At 42.8% G+C, this 22,273-nt stretch overlaps 1 protein-coding gene across 2 annotated transcripts in view; it reads right to left on the bottom strand.

Moving 5' to 3' along the window:
• The window catches only part of Tmem39a (transmembrane protein 39A), a 28,631-nt gene extending 12,530 nt beyond the window's left edge, over nt 1-16,101 (bottom strand). The window contains exons 1-4 of one of the 2 annotated variants that reach the window (XM_075962562.1): nt 15,790-16,101; nt 14,618-14,804; nt 6,007-6,229; nt 4,018-4,101 (exon numbers count right to left, since the gene is read on the bottom strand). In XM_075962562.1, coding sequence (XP_075818677.1) covers nt 4,018-4,101; nt 6,007-6,229; nt 14,618-14,730 — 420 coding nt within the window. In that variant the 5' untranslated portion in view covers nt 14,731-14,804; nt 15,790-16,101. Of the gene's footprint in view, nt 1-4,017; nt 4,102-6,006; nt 6,230-13,285; nt 13,455-14,617; nt 14,805-15,789 lie in introns of those variants that run through there. The other variant, XM_075962571.1, reaches the window with a different exon arrangement.
• Between the last annotated feature and the right edge of the window lie 6,172 nt (nt 16,102-22,273).

The following is a 22,273-nucleotide window of genomic DNA, read 5'->3' as shown; positions in this document are numbered from 1 at the left end:
AAAAGGTTAGGAATTTAAAAGAAGGCAAGCTAGTACCATGGTACATACTTATCTTCCCAACAAGGAGGAGCTAAGGCAGGAAGATCATGAGTTTGAGGCCAGCCTGGACTACACACAAAGACTCTGTATCAAAAACTAAAATAAAGACTGCTTCCGTGTAGTGGCACTAAAGTAGATTTGTATTGCTCAGTGATTTTTGCCTTATTCCAGAACCCAAATTCTTAACCACTGTGATGAAGCTACCCAGTCAAGAAATGCAAATGCTAAACTTAAACGTCAACAATGATTTTTTTTTTTTTTTTTTGAGACAGGGTTTCTCTGTGGTTTTGGAGCCTGGCCTGGAACTAGCTCTTGTAGACCAGGCTGGTCTTGAACTCACAGAGATCCACCTGCCTCTGCCTCCCAAATGCTGGGATTAAAGGCGTGCGCCACCACCGCCCGGCCTCAACAATGATTTTTAAAGTGTGATGAGTGCTACAGGAAAAGCCTATGCTACCAGGAGAGCACATGACAAGACTTTTAGCGGCAAGTATTTAGTGCCTGGTAGTGCAGACCTGTGAGCCCACACACTGAGTGAGGCAGGAAGACTGCAAGGCCAACGCCTGCCTGGGCTCAGAGTGAGTTCAAGTCTAGCCTGAGCCATTCAGTGAAACAGAAGGTAAAACATAGGCTATGGCTACAATGTAGTAGGAGATCTCTAGGTCTCTTGCCTGGTGTGTGGGGAAGCCCTGTGTTCAGTCCCTAGGACTCCTGCCCCACACCATTCTCAAGCGTTAATTATATTTAAACTGAGACCTGAGGAAAACGAAGGAAGGCTAAGGAAAGGGTAGAAAAATATTTGTAACACTAAGTGACAAATATATGTTCTCAGAACACATGAAAAATACATAAACACAAACACACACAGACACCAAACTTCTATATGTATATAATGATTAGAAGAAATTTGGTTCTTTATAATAGGACTGTAATTTTTAATTTTCTACTTTGCTTTTAGTTTTTTCCAATGGAATACCCTATTTTCTTGCCTGGAGAAATGTTTAAAAAGAATTGGTTCAAAATGGTGAAAGCTGAATTTCTGTTTAGTCTTGTGGAGCAGTAAAGCAGGTTTGGCCTGGAGGTGAACAGAGTCTACCTAGGGAGAGAGGTAGTCCCTTCTGAGCAGTTCAGCTTTCTGAATTAATTACCTCCAGCCTGTCCTTAAAAATGACTGGTCTTTCTCAGGTAGGGATCCTTTCTGTGGCATAAGAAAACAAAAGAAGGCAAACATATTTTAATGGAAGGCTTCTAGAAAAGATGTTTTATGATGAGCTTTACCCACCTAATTTAGATATTTTAGGAGAGAATTATGATACAGCTCTAGATTTTTAGTTTTTTAATAGGTGGTAGCCACAGCACTCAGATACAAAAGATAAACACAGTGTTTTTGGTGGGAACCTGGTACTGTCCCCAGACACCAACAAAGGCCTGGCATCAGTCTGCATATCCTCGCAGAGACAAGTTTTCACATCAGCGAACGACTTTGTTCCTTCAACTTTTCTGTCTTAAAGCCAAGGATGATGGTACAAGCTTGGAAACTCAGCACCCAGGAGACTGAGACAGGCAGACAACCATGAGTTCTAAGGCAAACTGGGGTCACACAGTTAAGTGCCAGGCTAGCCAGGGTTACATATTAGGAACTTTTGTCAAACATACCAAACAACAAACCCACTCTCTTTAAAAGCCCCATGCGTCTGCGCTTACTTGAACGTCAACAGCAAACACCCTGCTACCTTTCAATATCTGCACACAGACCCAGTATATGAATGTGCTGTAATTACTACACACTCCCTTCGTGTACAACGTACAATTTCAGTCTTGGATTAAAAATCTGCCTAAATTCAGCATCTGTTTCTAGTAAGAATGGCAGACAGCTCTGAAAAAAGTTAATGCATACTCCTAACACACTGCAAAAGTTGCTTATTATGACGTCACCAACAAAAGCAGTAAGTGCTTCAAGTTTTAGTCTCTGCAGCAACAGGAATTCTCAGTCGCAGAACAGAACATATGCAAAGGATCTCAGGTACCCTAGACTGACCTCAACGCACTGTGTACCCAAGGATAGCCTTCTTCCTGATCCTCCTGAGTGCTGGCATCACAGGTAAGCACTACTGCACCCAACTAACAAATACCATTTCTAAGTAACTGAAGGATGAAAACAAAACAATGTTTAGTTAAATCAAAAGAACAAAACAATTATTCTAAATGAAGTTTATTTCTGGAACTATCCAAACTAAGCATCCAGTAAGAAAAAAAAATAAGGGGGGGGGGCAATCTAGGCCAGACCTATAATCTTAGCTATTAAACTCAAGCAGGAAGACAGGAAGTTCAAGGTTTGCCTGGTCAATAGAGTGGGTTCAAAGCTAGTCTAGGTAATTTAATAAGACTCTATCTCAAAATAATAAGCAAAAAGAAGGCTTAGGAATACAGCACTTGCCCAGTATATATGAGGCCATGGTTCCATAATTAATACTAAAAAAAAAAGCAATTTTTATTTTGTTTCCTTTTGAATATGTAAAAAGGCTGGCCTGAAACTCACTACTTGCAAGACTGCTAATCATATGGCCTTTTCCTCCCAAGTGTTGGTACTTCAGGCCTGTGCCACTGCATCAAGCTCAATATCTACTTTGATCACCTAAACCAAACTTGGTGAAAGGTTTCCCACTGTGGAAAAAAGCCATCTTACTACCATAGCTTTGCAGTTAAATTCAACCACTGCGTTCACAGAAATCCACTTCTTCTGTTAGAACCCACACATACAGATGTTTATGTCTGCTCTGGAGGAAAGCACTGGGGCTTCAGACATGGCTTGGTGGTCAAGAGCTTGAAGCTCTCTTCCAAAGGAACAGAATTTGGTCCCCAGCATCCACATCAGGTGGCTCACAACCATCTATAAGTCCAGCTCCAAGAGATCTGAACCCCCTCTTCTGGCCTCCATGGGCACCAGCACACACAACATACACTCACACAAACACATACATACAAATAAAAAAAAAATCTTTTAAAAAGAGAAAGTTGAGCCGGGCGATGGTGGCGCACGCCTTTAATCCCAGCACTCGGGAGGCAGAGGCAGGCGGATCTCTGTGAGTTCGAGACCAGCCTGGTCTACAGAGCTAGTTCCGGGACAGGCTCCAAAGCCACAGAGAAACTCTGTCTCGAAAAACAAAAAACAAACAAAAAAAAAAAAAGAGAAAGTTGAGTCTCAATTACCCATGATTATAGCAAATATTCATTTAAAATTTCACACTGAAATAAAATTTTCCAAGATTAAAAATAATCAACCACTTTAGCTAAGTTACCATTTTTGTTTGAACATCATTTTCATGTTAGATATAGTAGAAGTTATGAAAGCATTTTCCTCCCTCACCAAGTGTACAGACATCTGAGAAATGATACCAATGCCAATGCTACCATACCAATAACAGTAAGCTTTTAAAAGATCCTTATGCTGCAGTTCTTTCCTCCTTGGCCCACTAAAGCTTAGGTTCTGAAAATTAATCACACCAAAATTTAACACTGTCTTTTCAAAACTGTAAGTCCTAAAAGCCTCAAATTATTTCTTGTTAGGAAATTTCAAAAGTGGTATACAAACCATTTCAAGTGAATGTTATCTGAAACAGTATTTCAGACTCAACTATGCATGTACAAGTAACTCATTACCTGAAACACATCCTGTATTTAACTAGAACTTCAAAATTAAAGATTGCATTTAGAAAAAAAAAATCTACCAGCTAAAATAACCTCAGATCCTACAATCCTACAAATTAGATTTCAAAGAATTCTCTTAAATTACTTCACATTTGGAATTTAAACACTGTAGGAAAACTTTTTTCTTAAGTATCAGAACAAGGCATACAGAAGCAATTAATTTGTAGTTGTATTAAAATTCTATTTAGTCATTTCACATTTGGAATCTGATCCCATTCTAGCAACTAAGCCCAGCCCCAGGTGACAGAAGAAGTGAACGAGCCAATATACCTCTGAAATGAGGGCCCAAACGAGCCTCCTCGCAAGCATCACTGTGATGAATGCTGCCAGGTGATAATCAATGAGATGAAAATTCTATAAGAGAAACAAAGAAGTGCGTCAGAGAAGCACCGTGCGCACCCAGCTCACTGTACAGCGGCAGCAGAGCCCACCCCTGAAGGTCTTCTGAGACCAGTACAGAACACAGGGATTCAGATGCCCCAAGACTGCCTACCTGCTACTTCTCTTTTCACGACAAACTGCCGTATCTGTCCAAACATTAAACAACTATCTAAAATGCATTCCCTTTTGATTTTGAAAAGAGCTGAGCATGGTGATGGTGACACACGCCTGCTCTAGATAGCAAGACACGATCTCAAAAAAAAGACAGTTAACGAGTAATACCCTGCAGAATTATGAAAACAACGGATCTATAGTGTGTCCAATTACACAGATCATCTGGGACTCTGAGTGTTTGAGGAGTTACAACTGTTCGTCTCTGTACACATTAATCTGAGTGTCTACTGCTAAGCCTTCTACTATGTGTTATATCTCTTCTGCTCATTTGCCGTTCCTAACGATTTAGAAATGTGTCTTGGAGCTCATCTCTTCTATAAAACAGCCCTCACCCAGAGTCTAGTTTCTTCTAAGTCTGTTCATATTACTGTGACAAGAACAAAGCTTTAGGAACAGTATCCTAGGAACCGAAATGTACATTTGCTTAAATATGTATCTAACACTCAAATAATGGCAGGCAGCCTTTCCAACATTAAGGACACTGTGCTAAGGAAGATAAATATTTTGTGGTCCTCAACACACACAAATTAAGTGACCAGTGGTTTCTGGCTTGGATAATGTGTATGTCAAGTACTCTGCCTAGAATCATGAACATTTTATACAGACCCTCTTTGGAAAACTCTCTCTGCTTCCTGACTGTCACTGCCTCTCTAAATAACGGAGGAAACAAAAACAAAAAACAAACAAACCTACTGTCTGCCTTTTAAAAATATTTTCTAATTATGTGTTCTGTGCATGTGCATGTAGATGGAGGACAGAAGAGGTACCCTCTGGACCTGGAGTTAAGGTAGTTGGGAGTCAAAGACAGATCAGGTGTAGGAACACAACTGGGTTTTCTGGAAGAGGAGGAAACATTCTTAACTGCTAAATCATCTCTCTAATCCATAATGTGGTGACTACTCAGCACACAGAGCTAGTTTTGGTAACAGAATACAATTTTATTCGGATTAACATATGGACATTCTAGCCTCCCTTACTGTTTGGAGCATACATAGGAAACTGATAGAAACATGACCCATAAGGCATGCTCCTTTAAGAACTGGGCTATAGCTCAGTTGATAAGACTGCTTGCCTGGCGCGCATGAAACCCTGAGTTACAGTTCCAGCACCACCTAGGCACTTATAATCCCAGCTTTCAGGAGACAGGAGGAGGAGAACTGGAAATCTACCATCTTTAGTACATGTAATACATGAGGCCCGACTCAAAAATAATCTTTTTTATTTTCCTATTCACACTTCCATTTCTGGATCACAAAGTTGAACTATATCACCTTGAAGGTCACACATTAAAAGATGGTAGTTTCTACCCTCTTGGGTGGAAACGTTGCTGGAATACAATCATAGTGACATCTGGCAATGCATTTAGCATGAAGCAGAGGAAGCCAAACATCAAACACTTTTTGATATGTTATTAAACATTTCCTGCATTTTAATTTCTACTTTCATTTCCTCTGGCAATATTTATATTTTAACAATTTAGGAAGCTTTATTTCTGAAAATCTGAGTTTTAGTATCACAATGCCTTATTAGAGGATTTATTTCTAGATAGGTGGTAGCACTCTGGAGGCAGAAATAGAAGAATTAATAGTTCAGGGTCATCCTTGGCTACACACTCAGTTCCGGACCAGCTTGGGCTATGTAAAACACTGTCTCCAGCTGCTTTCCTGCCTCCTGACAATGAACGTTAGGCATCTGAAGACTTACCAGTGAAGTACAAGATGCAGGATGATTGTATGGGTACCACCACACAGTCTTATAGATGTTGATGTACTGAATGAACAGAACAATCAGCAGGTAGATGAAGAAAAGAAATTCAAAGAACAGGTTCCCATCTACTGGTAAGTCAGGAATTTGGCAATGACGAACAGGACCTGGGGTGATTAAGGCTGTGATAGGTGGGACTGGAAGGCCAATAGCACTACCATTCCTGAAAAAGAAATCAGAGTTAACTCAAATGGTGATAGCCTTCATTCAGTGTCACAGTGCCTAAAAACCCTGGTGGCTCCTCCACCCACCTCTAACTGCTGCTTTCCCATTTTTCTTCTCTTCCTACACATTACATCAGTGATAAAATGAAGCCATGCTTTCCATTATCTCCTGGGCATGGAGACTAAACCACAGAGCTCCCTTGAGTTTAGTCTCATTACCTAGTTGTCTACTGAACATCTGTGCCACCCACCCCATAGCCTTGACACTAGTCCATGGCTTATTCTGCTGGCCACCCACAGGAAAAAAAATCTAAGCTAGAACTTCTCCTCTACCTCTCCATATTCAACCACTCTCTAATGGACTGGATTCTACTTTATAAAATTTTCTTTAGCCTCACTTTCCCCTCTCAATGCACTATCTTGGCTCAACCATTTACCAACTTTCACCTAAATTACTACAACAAACCCCAAGTCTACCTTCATCAAGACCTCTAACCTGCCTTCAAGGATCTTTCTAAGTGAAATTATGAGATTATTCTCTTACTGGAATCTTCAAGATAGTTCTCCATTGCCAATGAATTAAAAGCCAATTTTTTTTAGTAAGTCATACACAGGCCTTTTCTTAACAACGTGACCTTCCCACCAGTCCCTTCTCTACCTGTAGCACATATGATGTCCACATATATGCTGTCTGAAACATATGTATTATTCCCTTTGGGCACTTTGTTCCTTTTAAATGCAGTGCCCTCCCTCCATAATCACCTTCCTTAAAATTTTTTTTAGATATTCTTATTTTATTCCTTCTTCAAGATTTTTAAGGGACTTGGAGGGGGGCTATCTCAAAGATAGAGTATTAGTTTAGTACATACAATTATCTGGGTTAGATCTGTAGAATCACAAACAAAAAACGAAAAGAAAAGCTAACTAGCTAGGAGGATGGCTCGGTGGGTAGAGGTGCCAGCCACCAATACTGACAACTCAATTTTGAACACTGGGACCCGTACAGTAAGAAAACACAAACTCCTGCAAGCTCCCCTCTGACCCCACACATGCTATGGTACTATATACGCTCTCCCCACAGGCACAAGAGGAAAGCATGGGGATTATTTGGGGGACGTTTCGAACATATCTATCCTCTGTGGAGTTCACGCTAACTCAAAACTGACACCTCTCTTATCATCAAATTTAAATTATGCCTTTATTCGCATATCTTTTAATTCCATCACATAATTTATATAGATTTATGTCTTAGCTACTAAATTATGGTCTCGAATATGCTTTCTTTAATTCACTGCTGATACACACATTTAAGAAAACAGCAGGTCAATGCAATCATGAAAGAGAAAGATCTCTTACAGCACAAAAGTTAGAATTGTTAGTTCTTATCTTCTTGTTCTTCCGCCATGCCTACTTACAGATCAGGAAGCGCTATACAAGTGAAAAAACAGAAATAGTTACAGAGATCGAAAGGCTGATCTTATTTACATGACGAGGAAAAACAGGATTGGTTTTAATACCAAGAGAAGGAACAGTATTAGTGTTACCACTCTAAAATTTCCAAATATAGAACCCTAGCTGGCATGTGGCATTTACGGTACTTTAAGGGACTCCTGGGAACATGAACTTTGCTCATTCTGAATAACGAAGAACACTATGACTTGAATGCAAAGGCTTGGCACCCCAGCTACCTCACTTCAGTTAGCCATAACTGTCGAAACTAAAAATGCTGATGAAATGTAACGAAGTCAGGAGCCTCTGAATCTAACAAATGAACAATTCCTGTCCCTTCAGTAAAAATAAAGGGTGAAAGCATGTGCAATGCGTATGCTATTTATGAGTTTAAAAGGTCATAAAAATCTCTCCAAGGAAAATAGATTGAGATACTTGTTCCACTAAACAAGCCAACTTCCAAAGTATGGACTGACACAGGAGATCCACACTTGTGATGCTTTCTGCAGCTTTAGCTTTTACACTTCAAGCCAAAAGACAAGAGGTAAGGTAAGCCACAGCAATACAGGACATCAGAAGGAAAAAGGAAAGCCGTCCCATAGCATCTGTCAGATCAAGTCATCTGATAAAGTTGAAAGCTAGAGGGGAGATATATCCAAAGTCTTACAAACTAAAATCATTCAAATAATTGTACAATGCAGATACATCAAAATACTATGTCACAGTCCATATATGATTATACACTAATGAAAACTAAAATTCTAAATAGTTTAAAAATAAATACATTTAGTGAATACATGTAAGAAAATTAATTGCCGAAGTAAATATTTAGGAAAAGTAAAAGTACTATACCTAGTCTGAGGGTACAGCTCAGGGGTAATAAAGTGTCTGCCTAATATGTGGAAAGCCCTGGGTTGCATCCTAGCACAGGGGGAGGGAACCTTTTAGTAGGATATACATATAGACTTAAGAACCCCAACTTCTTTGCTATTTTGGTTGCTGTTGTTTTTAACTCTTAATCCTCCTGTTTTTGCCTCTGGAATATTGGAAATTACAGACCTGTATGTCCCCACCTGGCTCAACAGTTTGCTGGAGACCTAATTCAGAGCCTCTAGCATGCTAGGCCTACACTCTACATGTGTTATATTCTTTAGCCAGATTTAAGAATTCTATTCAGTCGAGACCAGCCTGGTCTACAGAGCTAGTTCCAGGACAGGCTCCAAAGCCACAGAGAAACCCTGTCTCGAAAAAAACAAACAAACAAACAAAAAAAGAATTCTATTCAGACGCACTTAATTCCAGTAGTCTAGCACCAATTATAAAAACCCAGGGACATTGGAGTTCCACCTGAAGATCTAGAAAAGCCAGCAATTGGCTCTTACCTCGACCTCACACCGAAATTGGACAAGATCCCATCTCTACAAATCCTGAAGACTCCACACACACCACACCCCACACTCTGTCTCTTCCCCTTTATACTCCTCTCTCCACCCAGCCATATTAATTCTGTCTCCACCTCCCTAGTGCTGGAATTAAAATCATGTGATCCCAAGTGCTGGGATCAACTTAGTGAGCTGTTTCTCTTTTAGATAGTCTTGAACTCACAGAAATCCATCTGCCTTTGTCTCCCGAGTCCTGGGATTAAAGGTGTGTGCCACCACTCCCGGGCCTGTATGGCTATTTTGCCCTCTGACTTTCAGGCAAGCTTTGATTATTAAAACACAATTTGTTTGTTTTTTGGGTTTTTTTTTTTTCTGAGACAGGGGTTTCTCTGTAGTTTTGCCCTCTGATCTTCAGGCAAGCTTTATTTATTAAAACACACCACACCACTATACAATAGCAGCAAGTTGTTACAATATATGCAAGGTACCAAGAATCTACCAAGAAGGCTCTTTAGAAACTCAAAACCCTAGATTTTTTTTTTCTTTTGTCCTTAAGGCTCTATGTAGCCCCCGGCTGGCCTAGAAATCCCTGCATAGACTAGGTTAGTTTTGAACTCCAGAGTTCTCCTTGCCTCCGCCTCCAAAGTGCCAGGATTACAGGCATTCACCACTACACTGGGCAACGGCTAAGGTTTTCTTTAGAGACCAGCCACAAGAACACTCTCCTCTAACACCAGACTTCCCTAGAAAAAAGATGGCATTCACCTAACTGGACTGGATTCTCCCCCTCTGGGCCTGTGTGAGGGCTTTCCCGAAGGATTACTAAGAAGGGAAAGTTCACTGTGAACGTGGGTGTCACGATCGAAGGGAAAGTTCACTGTGAACATGGGTGTCACGATCCCACGGCCTGAGATGAAATGGAGAAGAGGAAGCATCATGAGGAGTAGCATAGCTCTCATGTCTCCCCAGAAGTTGAGTCCCAGCTGCATATCCTACCCCCACAACCTCTGCCACACCTCCCCACAATGAGGGGACCACACTCTCTTAAGCTATGGACCACAAGAAACCCTTCCTTCCATAAACTGTGTTGGACAGACTTGGATGCCACAATAAGAAAAGTAATGTATATAGCTGTCTTCAAAGACCTGCTTAGGAGGACTGTATTTAGTAACGTGATTGGTAAACATCGCTCTCTAAGGATTAAACACAAAACAACTTTCCCTAGATAATAAAAATGGTACACTGTGCCTAAACTGTATGTGAAATGTTTACACTGAACTCTTACTATATTCTTGCATATAGTTTATGTGTAAGAAGGATATAGCAAGCAATATCTTCATGGGGCCAGGAAGCAGCAGAATTTAGGTAAACAAAGGAATAAGTCGAGAAAGTTTCCAGGGGAAACCAGGTATGGTGGCACACACAATCCTGGCACTTGGGAGGCACAGGTGGGGGAATCTCTGCAAGAGATTTGGAAAAACTTCTTTGTCCAAACTAATCTTTTGAGGTAAACATATGATAAAAAAATTTTTTTTTCAAGACAGGGTTTCTCTGTAGCTTCGGAGCCTGTCCTGGAACTAGCTCTTGTACACCAGGCTGGTCTCGAACTCACAGAGACCCACCTGCCTCTGCCTCCCAACTGCTGGGATTAAAGGTGTGTGCCACCGCCGCCTGGCAGTCACAATGATTTTTAAGTGAACTAAATACTTCTTTCATTTTAATCAACTGAAAAACACTTTCTTCCATCCCCTCAACTAAAATTGCAAAAATTACATGTATTAAAAGTAGAAAAAAAGCTGGTTGGTGGTGACGCACATCTTTAATCCTAGCACCTGGGAGGCAGAGAAAGGCGACCTTTGTGAGTTTGAGGCCAGCCTGGTGTACAAGAGCTAGTACCAGGACAGACTCAAAGCTACAGCAAAACCTTGTCTCGACAAACCAAAAAAAAAAGGAAGAGGGCTGGAAAATGGTAGATCAAAATAATACATTGAAACCTTGAAAGTCAATAGGAGCTACAAAAATAGGAACATACATAGAAACCCCCTACTCAAAATAAGTGTCTATCAACTATCTATCTATCTAGTAACTATCAACACTGTCAGTAGGCTTGGTGGCACGTGCCTTTAACCCTGTACTTAGGAGGCGAGGCAGGCAGACCTCTGTACATTTGAGGCCAGCATGGTATACACAGTTTGCTTCAGGCTAGCCAAGACTTCATAGTAAGACTCTGTCTCAGCCAAAGGTGGTAACACACACCTTTAATCCCAGCACTTGGGAGGCAGAGGTAGGCAGATCTCTGTGAGTTCGAGGCCAGCCTGGTCTACGGAGTGAGTTCCAGGGCAAGTTCCAAAGCTACACAGAGAAACCCTGTGTTGAAGAAAAAAAAATCTGTCTTAATAAACAAATACTAAAGTATCAGCATTTTCAAATGTTCCTCTTTCCTCCCACTACAGTGTTTACAGAATCCAAGTATAAGCAGAACTACCTAGGAATGAAACTTCAGCTCTGGTCACTTTTGTTTGTTTGAGATAAGGTCTGAACAAGTAGCCAAGGTTGGCCTTGTGCTCTAGATCCTCCCAGCCCAGCCCCCATGTACTCGGAATACTGGTGTGCACCACCAAAGCTGGGCTTCAACTCTTTTGAAATAGCAGATTGCTTGCTTTCCTTAGCCTTAAAGATATTTTCACCATCCCAGTAATTAAACATTAAAAGTTAGTCTAGGGGCCTAAAGCACCACATGGTAGCTCACACTGTCTGTAACTCCAGTTCCAGAGAATCTGGCATCCTCACACAAACATGCATACAGGCAAAACACCAATGCACATAAAATAAAAATAAATTGGAAAAAAAAGTTAGTCTAGCTGAGAGGACTAGTAAACCTGGCCCAACTTCCAGGATTTCCTGGCCACCTCTTCCTTCCAAGCTACCTAGAGCAGATCAGGAGGAAGCAGGCAGCAGCTCTGGGAACACAATAAGCTAGAGGAGTCAAGGAAGCCAAGGAGGAAGAAAAACAGGGCTGACTCAGCTAACCTGAGTGGCTGGATGGGTATCCTGTCTATCCTCACAGCTCCAAGCTGTGCTCTCCGTCAGAGAATGACCTTCCATGAATGGAAGAGGACCAGTGTTAGGTCAGGAGTGGCTATGCTCCTGTGCTGGAACCTCCAAACAAACTCTCAAATATAATCAGGAGAGCCTGAAAGACAGGAGTGGTACTGATTGGTAACTCTGGAAACCAAACATTAAAACAAGGGAAAACAAAAATATTCAGGAAAAAATTATCTTGACCAAACGCATGACTAGGTAAAAGCATCTCTGCGCTGCTCCATGATCAAGCCTCCAAAGACAAGAGTTGCCCTGGATACGATCAGCACAAAATATCGCATCCTGGGCTGGGTATGTAACTCAGTAGTAAAGCACATGCTTAGCATGCTTTTATCTGTGGGTGTGTATTTTAATAATAGGGTTATCCCACACAGGGTGACGATGCTCCCACTAAGAGCCATTCACTATCTAACAAGACCCCACAAGCATGGGAAATCTCCCTTCGAGCTGTTGGTCAGAGGACTACAAGAGTCTCCCCAAACAATATGACTATTGCTGCTGCCTTCCAGAACTTGAAGGTAAGACTTTGTGATGACACCACACACTTCAGGCATAGTACTTACAGAAACTGAGCTGAAACAGCTCTGGAATCCTCCAGGTTATTTTATGAGGACTAGTTCTCCTAAGAGAAGATGTACGCAAGCAAGCTGCCAAAGGAGAGTAGCAATCTTACCCAGCTTAAGCCTATGAACCACAACAATATCCCAATGGCACAATAACATTTTTATATTGGGGGTAGCTAGTAACTGTCTTAACTGAACTTTAAGACCACTCAATAAGAGGAAATTTATTCCTGGTACTAGAAACATAGACAGCTATCCATGTCCAGAGAGTTCACAAGGCTGAGAAGAGAACCTACTGCCGTCCTCCTCCTAACCCTGTGTTTTCCAACCATAATCTAAATCCTCATCTTTAGACCCACAGATAAGTGTAGCTCTCGGGCCTTATCAAAGAAGCTTCGTTTTGCAGCAGATGGAGACCATTACAGAGGGCCACAATTGGTCAAATGCAGTTATAGACTGGGAGGTGCCCACTCCAACTGCTCCATCTGCAACACAACCCCTACACCTAGGGCTTGGGGAAAATTATCAGAAGGGCAGGCAGAAAGAGTCTACAGAATACCTGTTGGCAGATAGTGTCCCCGAGGCATGACAGGAAAAAATACACCGATGAAATCTCATGCGTTATGGATGCCAGAAAAGACCAGCATAATGGGAAAGCAGCTGGCTTGCCAACACGGACAGAGAAATTCCACAACCACAGATGAAGAGCTGCAGGTGGTCAACGACCGCTGGGAAAGGGAGAATGAGTTGCCTCCAGGGATGAACTCCTGTCTAGGAGGGGTCAGCTCTGGACGCATGGGTATATGAGCAACAGTAAATGGACTTAGTGGGTTGTTTATACATATACACATGTATGTATGTACACATAACAATAATAAAGAGACCATGAGGAACTAGGAGGGGTGGGAGTGATGTAGAGACAGTGCTTATGTACAAGGTTCTTTAAAAAACTGGACATAATGGTCTACGCTATAATCCCAGCACTGAGGAGACAGGCAGATGCCTGGAGCTCAACAAGCTGAGCCAGCCTATCTGGTGACTTTTTGGCCACTTAGAGCCCTGTCTCAAAATTAATGAGTACCTGAGGAGTAGCACTTGACCTTGCGCGCACAACACCCCAAACAAATTCTTGTATCCTATGTAACACGGCACAATTCTTAGCATTTCGTGTTACAGTTGACAGCTATTATTAATATCAAATAACATTTGCCTGATTAACTTTTAATAATAAAATGTGGAGAGGCAAGAGCAGAGGAAAGGGCTTGTGAGCCCCCATCCCTAAAAGGAGCTATGGAAAGCTGATGGCTTCTTTCTTTAAAGGTGTGGCACCTGGCAGGCCAACCACACTTCAGTGAATGGTCCCACCACCACAAGTATATGAGCGGCACAAAGTGGACTCAATGGGTAGCTTTTTAAAAGGAGGTTGGGACTTGAGAGATGGCTCCATGGTTAAGAGCATTGGCTGCTCTTCCAGAGGACTCAGATATGGTCCCCAGAATACATATGGTGGCTCAGAACCATCTCAACTCCATCCAGGTCTAGGGAATCCAACAACCTCTTTTGGCATCCGTAGACACCAGGCATGTAAGTGGTGCACAGACATACATGCAGGCAAAATACTCATACACATAAAAAATTTTAAAATATTGTTAAGCGAGAAATAAAATAAAAAAATACTCGTCCACTTTGGGGTCCCTGTGAACTATCATTCGACCTGCAAAGTACTGTGAAATAGTAAGCTCTCAGTCTTCAAAGGTAGAATTTCTACGTCAGTGACAAGAACCAAGTTTGATAAGCAAATATTTGAATAGAATGACTTTTGTATTAGTCTTACCGATAATATATCACAAATTATGCAAATTACCACGCACACACTCATTTTTTTCTTTACCTGTTTCTCAAGCCTGTTCCATTGCCACAGCCGCCACCGACCAACGTCTGTATAGAAGGTAAAGCTGACCGGCTTAGCTGCTGCCGACTAGGACCCCTCCTTCTACTGGGCATGTCCAGGACCCAGGCAGTTTCCAATGCCACCTGCAGTTGCAACCCAGGCTAATGGTCGGCAACTTACTTCAACTCTGAATAATAAAAAAGGAAAAAAATAAAACCCTAAATACCAGTTAAGTGCTTAAAGAAGTCAGTGTAACAAGCAAACATTAAAACTAAGTGAGCAGATTTTGTTTGGTTCTCATTTGTGGATACTGTTTGGACCTTGGGGTAAGGTCAGAGGCTTAAAATCTGATCTACGCTTTGCTCGGCATTGGGCAAGTCACAACTGTGTCTTTTGTTGCCGACTTCTCGTCCTATAAAACACCACAGTCAGGTGAAAGTTTACATGAAACAACACAACTTCTGTCCAATTGGGTATTTCACATTAAAGGCACCTGAAATACAGGAAGCTTATCACTGCCCAAAATAATAGGTTGTTTGTTATCCAGGGATCTGCCGGAGATAAGATGTGCCCCGTATTATCAGACCTTGACCACGCCATTTAACCCGTGGTTTCTTCAGTTCATTCAAATGGTTGCCTGTTTCAGAAAAGCTACTGTAAAACCACTTTTTAAAAAAATTAATGAAACTTAAAGATCTTCACTGGGGAGAAAAAAAAGGATTGTTTTCCTCAATTTAGGCAAATATGGTTCTGAGAATATATGCCAAATATTTTCTAAATACAACTAAAAATACTCCGGAAACTATACGTTGGGGGCGGGGGGAGATAAAAAGAAGAAAAAAACCCGTTTTCGAACTGTTACTACTGCAGGGGGATCCGATGTTCCCTATTCCAGATCCTCTGTCTGCAGACTAACAACTAACGCCAGATGGGACAAAGAATCCAAACTGTTAGACGCAAGGACAACTGATCCTTAATTAAAGAGAAAGTAAGGTGAAGGGGGAAAGGCTGAGACACAAGAGCGTGGGGGTGGGTCAAGGTGGACGGCCAGAAACCACAAACTTGAATAGACTAGCCCCCAGAAGAAATCACCAAGCAGTCCCAGCCCGGCGACCGAAAGGGCCGAAGCACGCCAGGACAGCGGGACGACAAAGCAGGTAAGGAAAACTCACGCATGGAACAGGCCAGCCACGGAGCAGGATTCCTGGGAGGAGGCGGTGGCTTCACAGACCCGACCCCAGGCACCCGAACTCCCTCCCTTCTTTGAAGCGCTCCAAAACAGCTGCCGGGACGCAGGCCGGTACCCACTGGAGAGTCGAAAAATCGGGTAGGGTCTCTAGATTACCAGACCCAGACCGGGAGTCCGTGCCAGAGCCAGAGCTAAACCCAGAAGCAGAGCCCGACCCCATCACCACTCATCCTCAGCCTCCATCGCCCAGGAGCTGAGGAGACGTGGCAGCGCGCAGCGATGACGTCAGCTCCGCGTCGAGCTGGCCCCCGGAAACTGACTTGCAGCCAGCGGAGCCGGCTGGCCAGCCTCCCGGTGCACCTGCGCAGTGGGACGCTCCCGCGGGCCTGGGGGCGGGTGGCTGGGCTTTCCCGCCCACGCGTGGCTTGCGGTTTCGTTTTGTTTTTTTGTTTTTCTTAAACCTCCCTGGCTTCAGTCAGCCAGTGGTACCCTCACAGCAGGAGGGATATTCGGAGACCCCACCTAAAGTCACATGCATAAATTGCTTGTTGAAATCAGATGTTGAAATTGCTTGAGCCTCCAGACTTCCCCTTGCACGGATAAATAATGAACTAGGTAGATATTAGAAATAAAAACCGAGATCTAGAAAAGTTCAGTCTATTAAAAAAAAAAGAATGCAGCAGCAGGCGCAGTAATACTGTTAACAATAAATGCAAGATTAAAAGTATATCCGAGGTCCAGGTATGGCATACAAGAAGTTAATAAACTCTAGGATGGCGCTAGCGTCAATATTTTTTTTTTTCGAGACAGGGTTTCTCTGTAGCTTTGGAGCCTGTCCTGGAACTAGCTCTTGTAGACCAGGCTGGCCTCGAAATCACAGAGATCTGCCTGCCTCTGCCTCCCGAATGCTGGGATTAAAGGCGTGCGCCACCACCACCCGGCTAGCATCAATATTGAAAAAGGTTTACGGAGAGTTTGGCATTTTAGCGGAGGCTCCAGAGATGACTAAGCTGTTTTCCTGTGGATAGAAAGTGAGGCATAAAAAGATAAGGAGGACTAATGGTAGCGCTTACCTTGCTGAGTTCAAGCCCCGACCTTTACCCCAGCAAAAAAAAAGAAAAAAAGATGGGCAGCTCAAATATGAGTTCCAGAACTGTCAGTAGTTTAGAATTAAAATACCATCAAAATGCAGCCTGGTGTGTTGGGGGCCAAAGGAGCAAGAGTTGAAGGTTATCCTCAATTGCTTTGCAAGCCAGTGCTATATAAGACCTCACAAAAAAAAAAAAAAACAGCCGGGCGGGCGGTGGTGGCGCACGCCTTTAATCCCAGCACTTGGGAGGCAGAGGCAGGTGGATCTCTGTGAGTTCGAGACCAGCCTGGTCTACAAGAGCTAGTTCCAGGACAGACTCCAAAATCACAGAGAAACCCTGTCTCGAAAACCAAAAAAAAAAAAAAAAAAAAAAAAAAACGCCTGCGAATTTTAAAAGTTAAAACAACCTACAAAAACGGCAATCAATAATAATTCAGCCAATGAACCTGACTGATAGTTCTCATGAGAAAGAAATCCAAGACCTTTAATCCCAGCACTCAAGAGGCAGAGACAGGCAGATCACTGAGTTCTAGGCCACACTGGTTTATGTAGCAAATTCCAAGCCAGCTGGGACTGCATGGTGTCGCGGGCACTCACAAGAGAAGACCGCTTGGATGTGGATTTAAACCAACGGAAAGTCTATTAGCTGGCAGGTGACCACACTGGGTGTTCGGATCCCAGTGTAGTATTGAGCCTTTCTCAGGATGAGCTTCTAAGCACAAAAACCATGTTCTTGGTTGACACACTTAAGTTAGCAAGAACAGTTAGCCAGAAGTGGAACCACAGATGCCAAAAAGCAAGGTTAGTACATTTAGAGACTTCCCCAGAACTATGGGCTTTGTAGGTTTTTATTTTAGTTTTTGGAAGGTGGTGCTATCTACATGGTGAGCTTTACAGCATAAATGGCATTTACATCATGGAGTCAGTTGTACTAAGGTCTCAGGGCCTACAAAGGTCTGGGCCCTGTTATACTTAGACTCTGTCTTGAAGAAAAATGGCCAATAAATGATTTTAAAAGTGTTCTGTTTTTTTAAAATAAATGATTTTAAAAGAGGTTGTTGATGGAGAGATGGCTCAGTGATTAAGAGCACTGGCTGCTCTTCCAGAGGACCCAGGTTCAATTCCCAGTGACCACATGGCAGTTCACAACTCTGTAACTCCAGTTCCAGGAGATCTGACACATTCACTCCAGTGCACGTAAAATAAAATTTAAAGAAAAAAAGAGCTAATAGAGGCTTCTTTTAAAAAGGTGTTCCACCTTACTAGACCTGGAAGGAGGTGGGAGGTCCTTGGACTCCCCACAGGGCAGGGAACCTGGTTTGCTTGGTCTGCTCTTCAGGCTGATGAGAGAGGGGGAGTTGGTTGGGGGAGGGGAGGGATGTGGGAGGCGGTGGCGGAGAAGAGACAGAAATCTTAAATAAATAAGTAAATAAATAAATAAATAAATAAATAAGGTGTTCCACATCCCTATCTCTCATAGAAATGCAAATTAAAGCCACTTTGAGATTCCATCTTACCTCAGTCAGAATCAGAATTCTGATCTCATCTCTATCAGAATTTATCAAGAAAAAAAATGCTCGCTAGGAAGGGGAGAGTTGGTGGAGTTGCAGCCACTGTGGAAATCTTCAAGGAGGTGTCTGAAAAGGAAACAAAGACACTGATCTGTGATCTAGCTGCAACAGTTCCAGACATGTATACACAAAGATGTTTGCACATCCATGTTTACTGCTGTTCCATTCACAAAAGCGAGGGAACTGAGTCAGTCTACAGATGAATGGATCATAAAATGCAGTTCATATACAATGGAATTTTATTAAGCTGCAAAGGAAAACAATATAATGGATGGAACTGGAAAATATTGTATTAGTGAGGTACCAGGTTTTTTTTTTTTTTTTTTGCTTTTTCAAGACAGGGTTTCTCTGTGGCTTTGGAGCCTGTCCTGGAACTCGCTCTGTAGACCAGGCTGGTCTCGAACTCACAGAGATCCGCCTGCCTCTGCCTCCCAAGTGCTGGGATTAAAGGCGAGGTACCAGGTTTGAAAAGAGAAATGCCACATGTTCCATCTCATATGCACATCAATTTTTTTATATATGTGTATGTGATGTATGTATATATGGGTGTGGCATATGGATGCCAGGGGAGAAGTGTGGAGGTCGTAGAACCTTGGGTATTGGTTTTTGCTTTCTACCTTGTCTGAGACAGGGTTTCTAATGTTGACTGCTGCTTTTTTTTTCTTTTTGAGACAGGGTTTTTCTGTGTTATAGTCTTAGCTGTCCTGGAACTAGCTCTATAGACCAGGCTGGCCTCAAATTTACAGAGATCCGCCTGCCTCTGCCTCCCAAGTGCTGGGATTAAAGGCGTGTGCCACCACCGCCCGGCTTGTTGGCTGCTTCTTATGCCAGGTTATGAGCTGCTATAATGAGCATCTGGGGAGTCCCTCTCTCCGCCACCACCCCATCTTATCATAGGCTTGCTAGGATTACAGATGTGCACTACCACGTCCAGCTTTGCATAGGTTCTGGAGAGCGTTTGTCAGGAGCCGTTTCCCCCAAAAATTATTACAGAAACCATCGCCCTGGGGAGTCTGCAGAGAACCCCACACCCCCAATTGTATTGAGAACTGTTTTATTGACATAGCCTACCCCACACCCAATTATCTGTTAATAGAGAGCTATCTGTTAGCGGAACCCGCCCCACATTCCAAACTATCTAGGGAACTAGGTGTGTCAACTTGTGAATTCCTGGCTGAGGAATCGTGACCTGACCTGTCGTAACCTCCTGGCCTATGTGACCTACGTGGACCGCGAGAGCCCAGGCTCCTGCCTCCTCCCCCCTCCCCCCAAATTCCTCATCCTATATAAGCTGTAACCATACTCTAATAAACGAAGGCTTTGACAAGAACCCTGCTTGGCCTTGTTCCTGTCTCCCACTTATATCTTCCAGATAGCACCTCCTCAGGACCCTGGAATTACTGACCCTGCCAGGCAGGTTACAACCCCTAGACTGAGTAACCCGCGAAGGCGGTTTACAAGCATTAACTCCTGCTTCACCTTGTACAGCAAGCACTTTAGCCACTGAGCCTCCCCCCAGCTGGGCATCTTGATTTTTACACATGTGTATTTGTGTAGGAATGAATACGGCTAGACTACATATTTCATTGACTTCACGACCAGGCTGGGAATGTAGCTTAGAGACAGAGCATTTATCATAAGTGAGAACCAGAATGAGACTCCCCAGTACTGAAAAGGAAACAAAAACTGCAAGGGGTGGGCACACATGCCTGTAATCTCAACCCTTGAGAAGTGGAGGCAGGAAGCTCAAGAGTTCAAAGTCATCCTCAGCTTCATCCTCAGCCGGGTTACAGAAGACCTGTTGGGACTGTGGACCCAGACCCTGTATTTCCTGTAAACAACCTGTTGTGCTTGCAGCTGCTCTGAGAAAAACAACTTGTTTTCCTGTGTTTGCAGCTACTCTGAGCATGAGACCCTCAGGAGTTCCTAATGGCAAGGGAGTGTTTTCTGATGGGTTTGGCTGGGGGCGTGGCTGTCAGTTAAGGATCCATATATTAGCGGTTCTGGTACACAATAAAGGAGGCATTCTTGTTTCAAGGATGACCTGCCTCTCTGTCTGGGTGTCTTTGTGTGTTTCAATCTCCAGGCCCTTTCCCAGCTCGTGAATGGTCCTGTAGTGCAGGCTCCACCCTACAGGCGTAGTACCATAGTACACATAGTAGTGTGGACAGTACAAAGACCCAGTCTTAAAAAAAGAAATCTGCGAACACCTTGTTAGATAGCCCCATGATTCCCATTTTACAGAAGAAACTTACGAACTGATGCCAAATAGCTTGTTGAAAACTTCCTACCTATGCTAAGCCAGAGCTGAAACAGGTTTGTCAGAAAGTGTCCTAGCAATAAAACAAAATAGAAACTGTCCTTTGGTCTCTTTTTTTCTTTCTTCCTGTTACTTTATGTCCCTACCCAATCCTTTTTGCTGAAGGGAAGCCCTTCCTTAGGCTTCATTGATGAGCTTTAAGTGGTCAGGGTCTCTTGTCATGTTCCTGCTTGTATATATCAAGTCAAGACCACCCATACAAAGCAAACTAAAACAAAACAAAAACAAGCAAGCAAGCAAAAACCAGCTTCATAACCACTCAACACAACACCCCCACTACAAACATCACTTCCATATCCCCTGGAAGGAATGGCAATGAGGAATGTAACAATATAATAGGAAATGTGAAAGGTAGGAACAATGCCTTGAAAATTATTAAGTTGGTTATCCTGGAGGAAAGGGACTGGGATGTCAGGGGACTAGGAGAGTTTAGTTTGGGCCCTCCTCCCAACCTTTTCTTTATGTCTCATCCTTTTTATGTCATAGTCTCTGCAAATAACCCTCTGCTCTCCTCCTGAATTGTTTTCATCTGAAAGGACTCAGCATGGCTTGCCTATCCGTCTAGGTCTCTCATCCGCGACACACTTCCCTGCCTGGGATCCACTGCCCCTCATGGCCCCCGGGCCACTGGGGGACCTGCGGCGTTTTATTTTTACCATAACAGTTATTAATAAGAAACATTTTTTAAAGAAAAAAATCATACTTGCCCAGGTTGCACTGGCCTTTTCTCTTTTTAAAGAGATTGATTTTTATTATTGTCAAGCACAAATGAGTCTGTGTGCAAGTATGTGCCCTTGAGTGTGGGTGTCCTCTGGGGTCAGAGGCCAGATGTTGGATCTCCTAGAAACTGGGGAATTACAGGCAGCTATGACTCATGGGACATTGGTGTTGAAAATTAAACTCAGATCTTCTGCAGGAGCAGCAGTGTGTGCTCGTGGTCGCTGAGCCAAGTCTCCAGTATAGTCCTTTTGTGATTGGCAGCTGTGAGTCTCCTGGTTTGTTGTTTGCTTATAAAAACACTAACACATTTGAAGTTCAGTTCCGCATTTCATGTACCTCCACACTTTGGAAGCTGAGGCAAAAGGATAGTGAGTTAGAGATCAGCCTGAGCTATATAATAACACTCTGTCTCAAGAAAAAAAAAAAGAGGCCGGGCGGTGGTGGCGCACGCCTTTAATCCCAGCACTCGGGAGGCAGAGGCAGGCGGATCTCTGTGAGTTCGAGACCAGCCTGGTGTACAAGAGCTAGTTCCAGGACAGGCTCCAAAACCACTGAGAAACCCTGTCTCAAAAAACCAAAAAAAAAAAAAAAAAAAAAAAAAAGAACTTAATGATAATGATATAGCTTTAAAATGTTCAATTTGCTTGATATTCTAGCCTAAGTTCAAGATAAGGGCTTACTATAAATCTTGTTTACCACCGCCAATTTGTGTTATAATTGCTATAAATTCCTATTGTAAAGTGACCCATGCTAACCTATTTGCAGC

Source organism: Microtus pennsylvanicus, chromosome 1 (genome assembly GCF_037038515.1).
Source record: "Microtus pennsylvanicus isolate mMicPen1 chromosome 1, mMicPen1.hap1, whole genome shotgun sequence".
Lineage (NCBI taxonomy): Eukaryota > Metazoa > Chordata > Mammalia > Rodentia > Cricetidae > Microtus > Microtus pennsylvanicus.
Note: the sequence above shows the minus strand (reverse complement) of the source record. Positions and strands in the feature narration are given on the sequence as shown.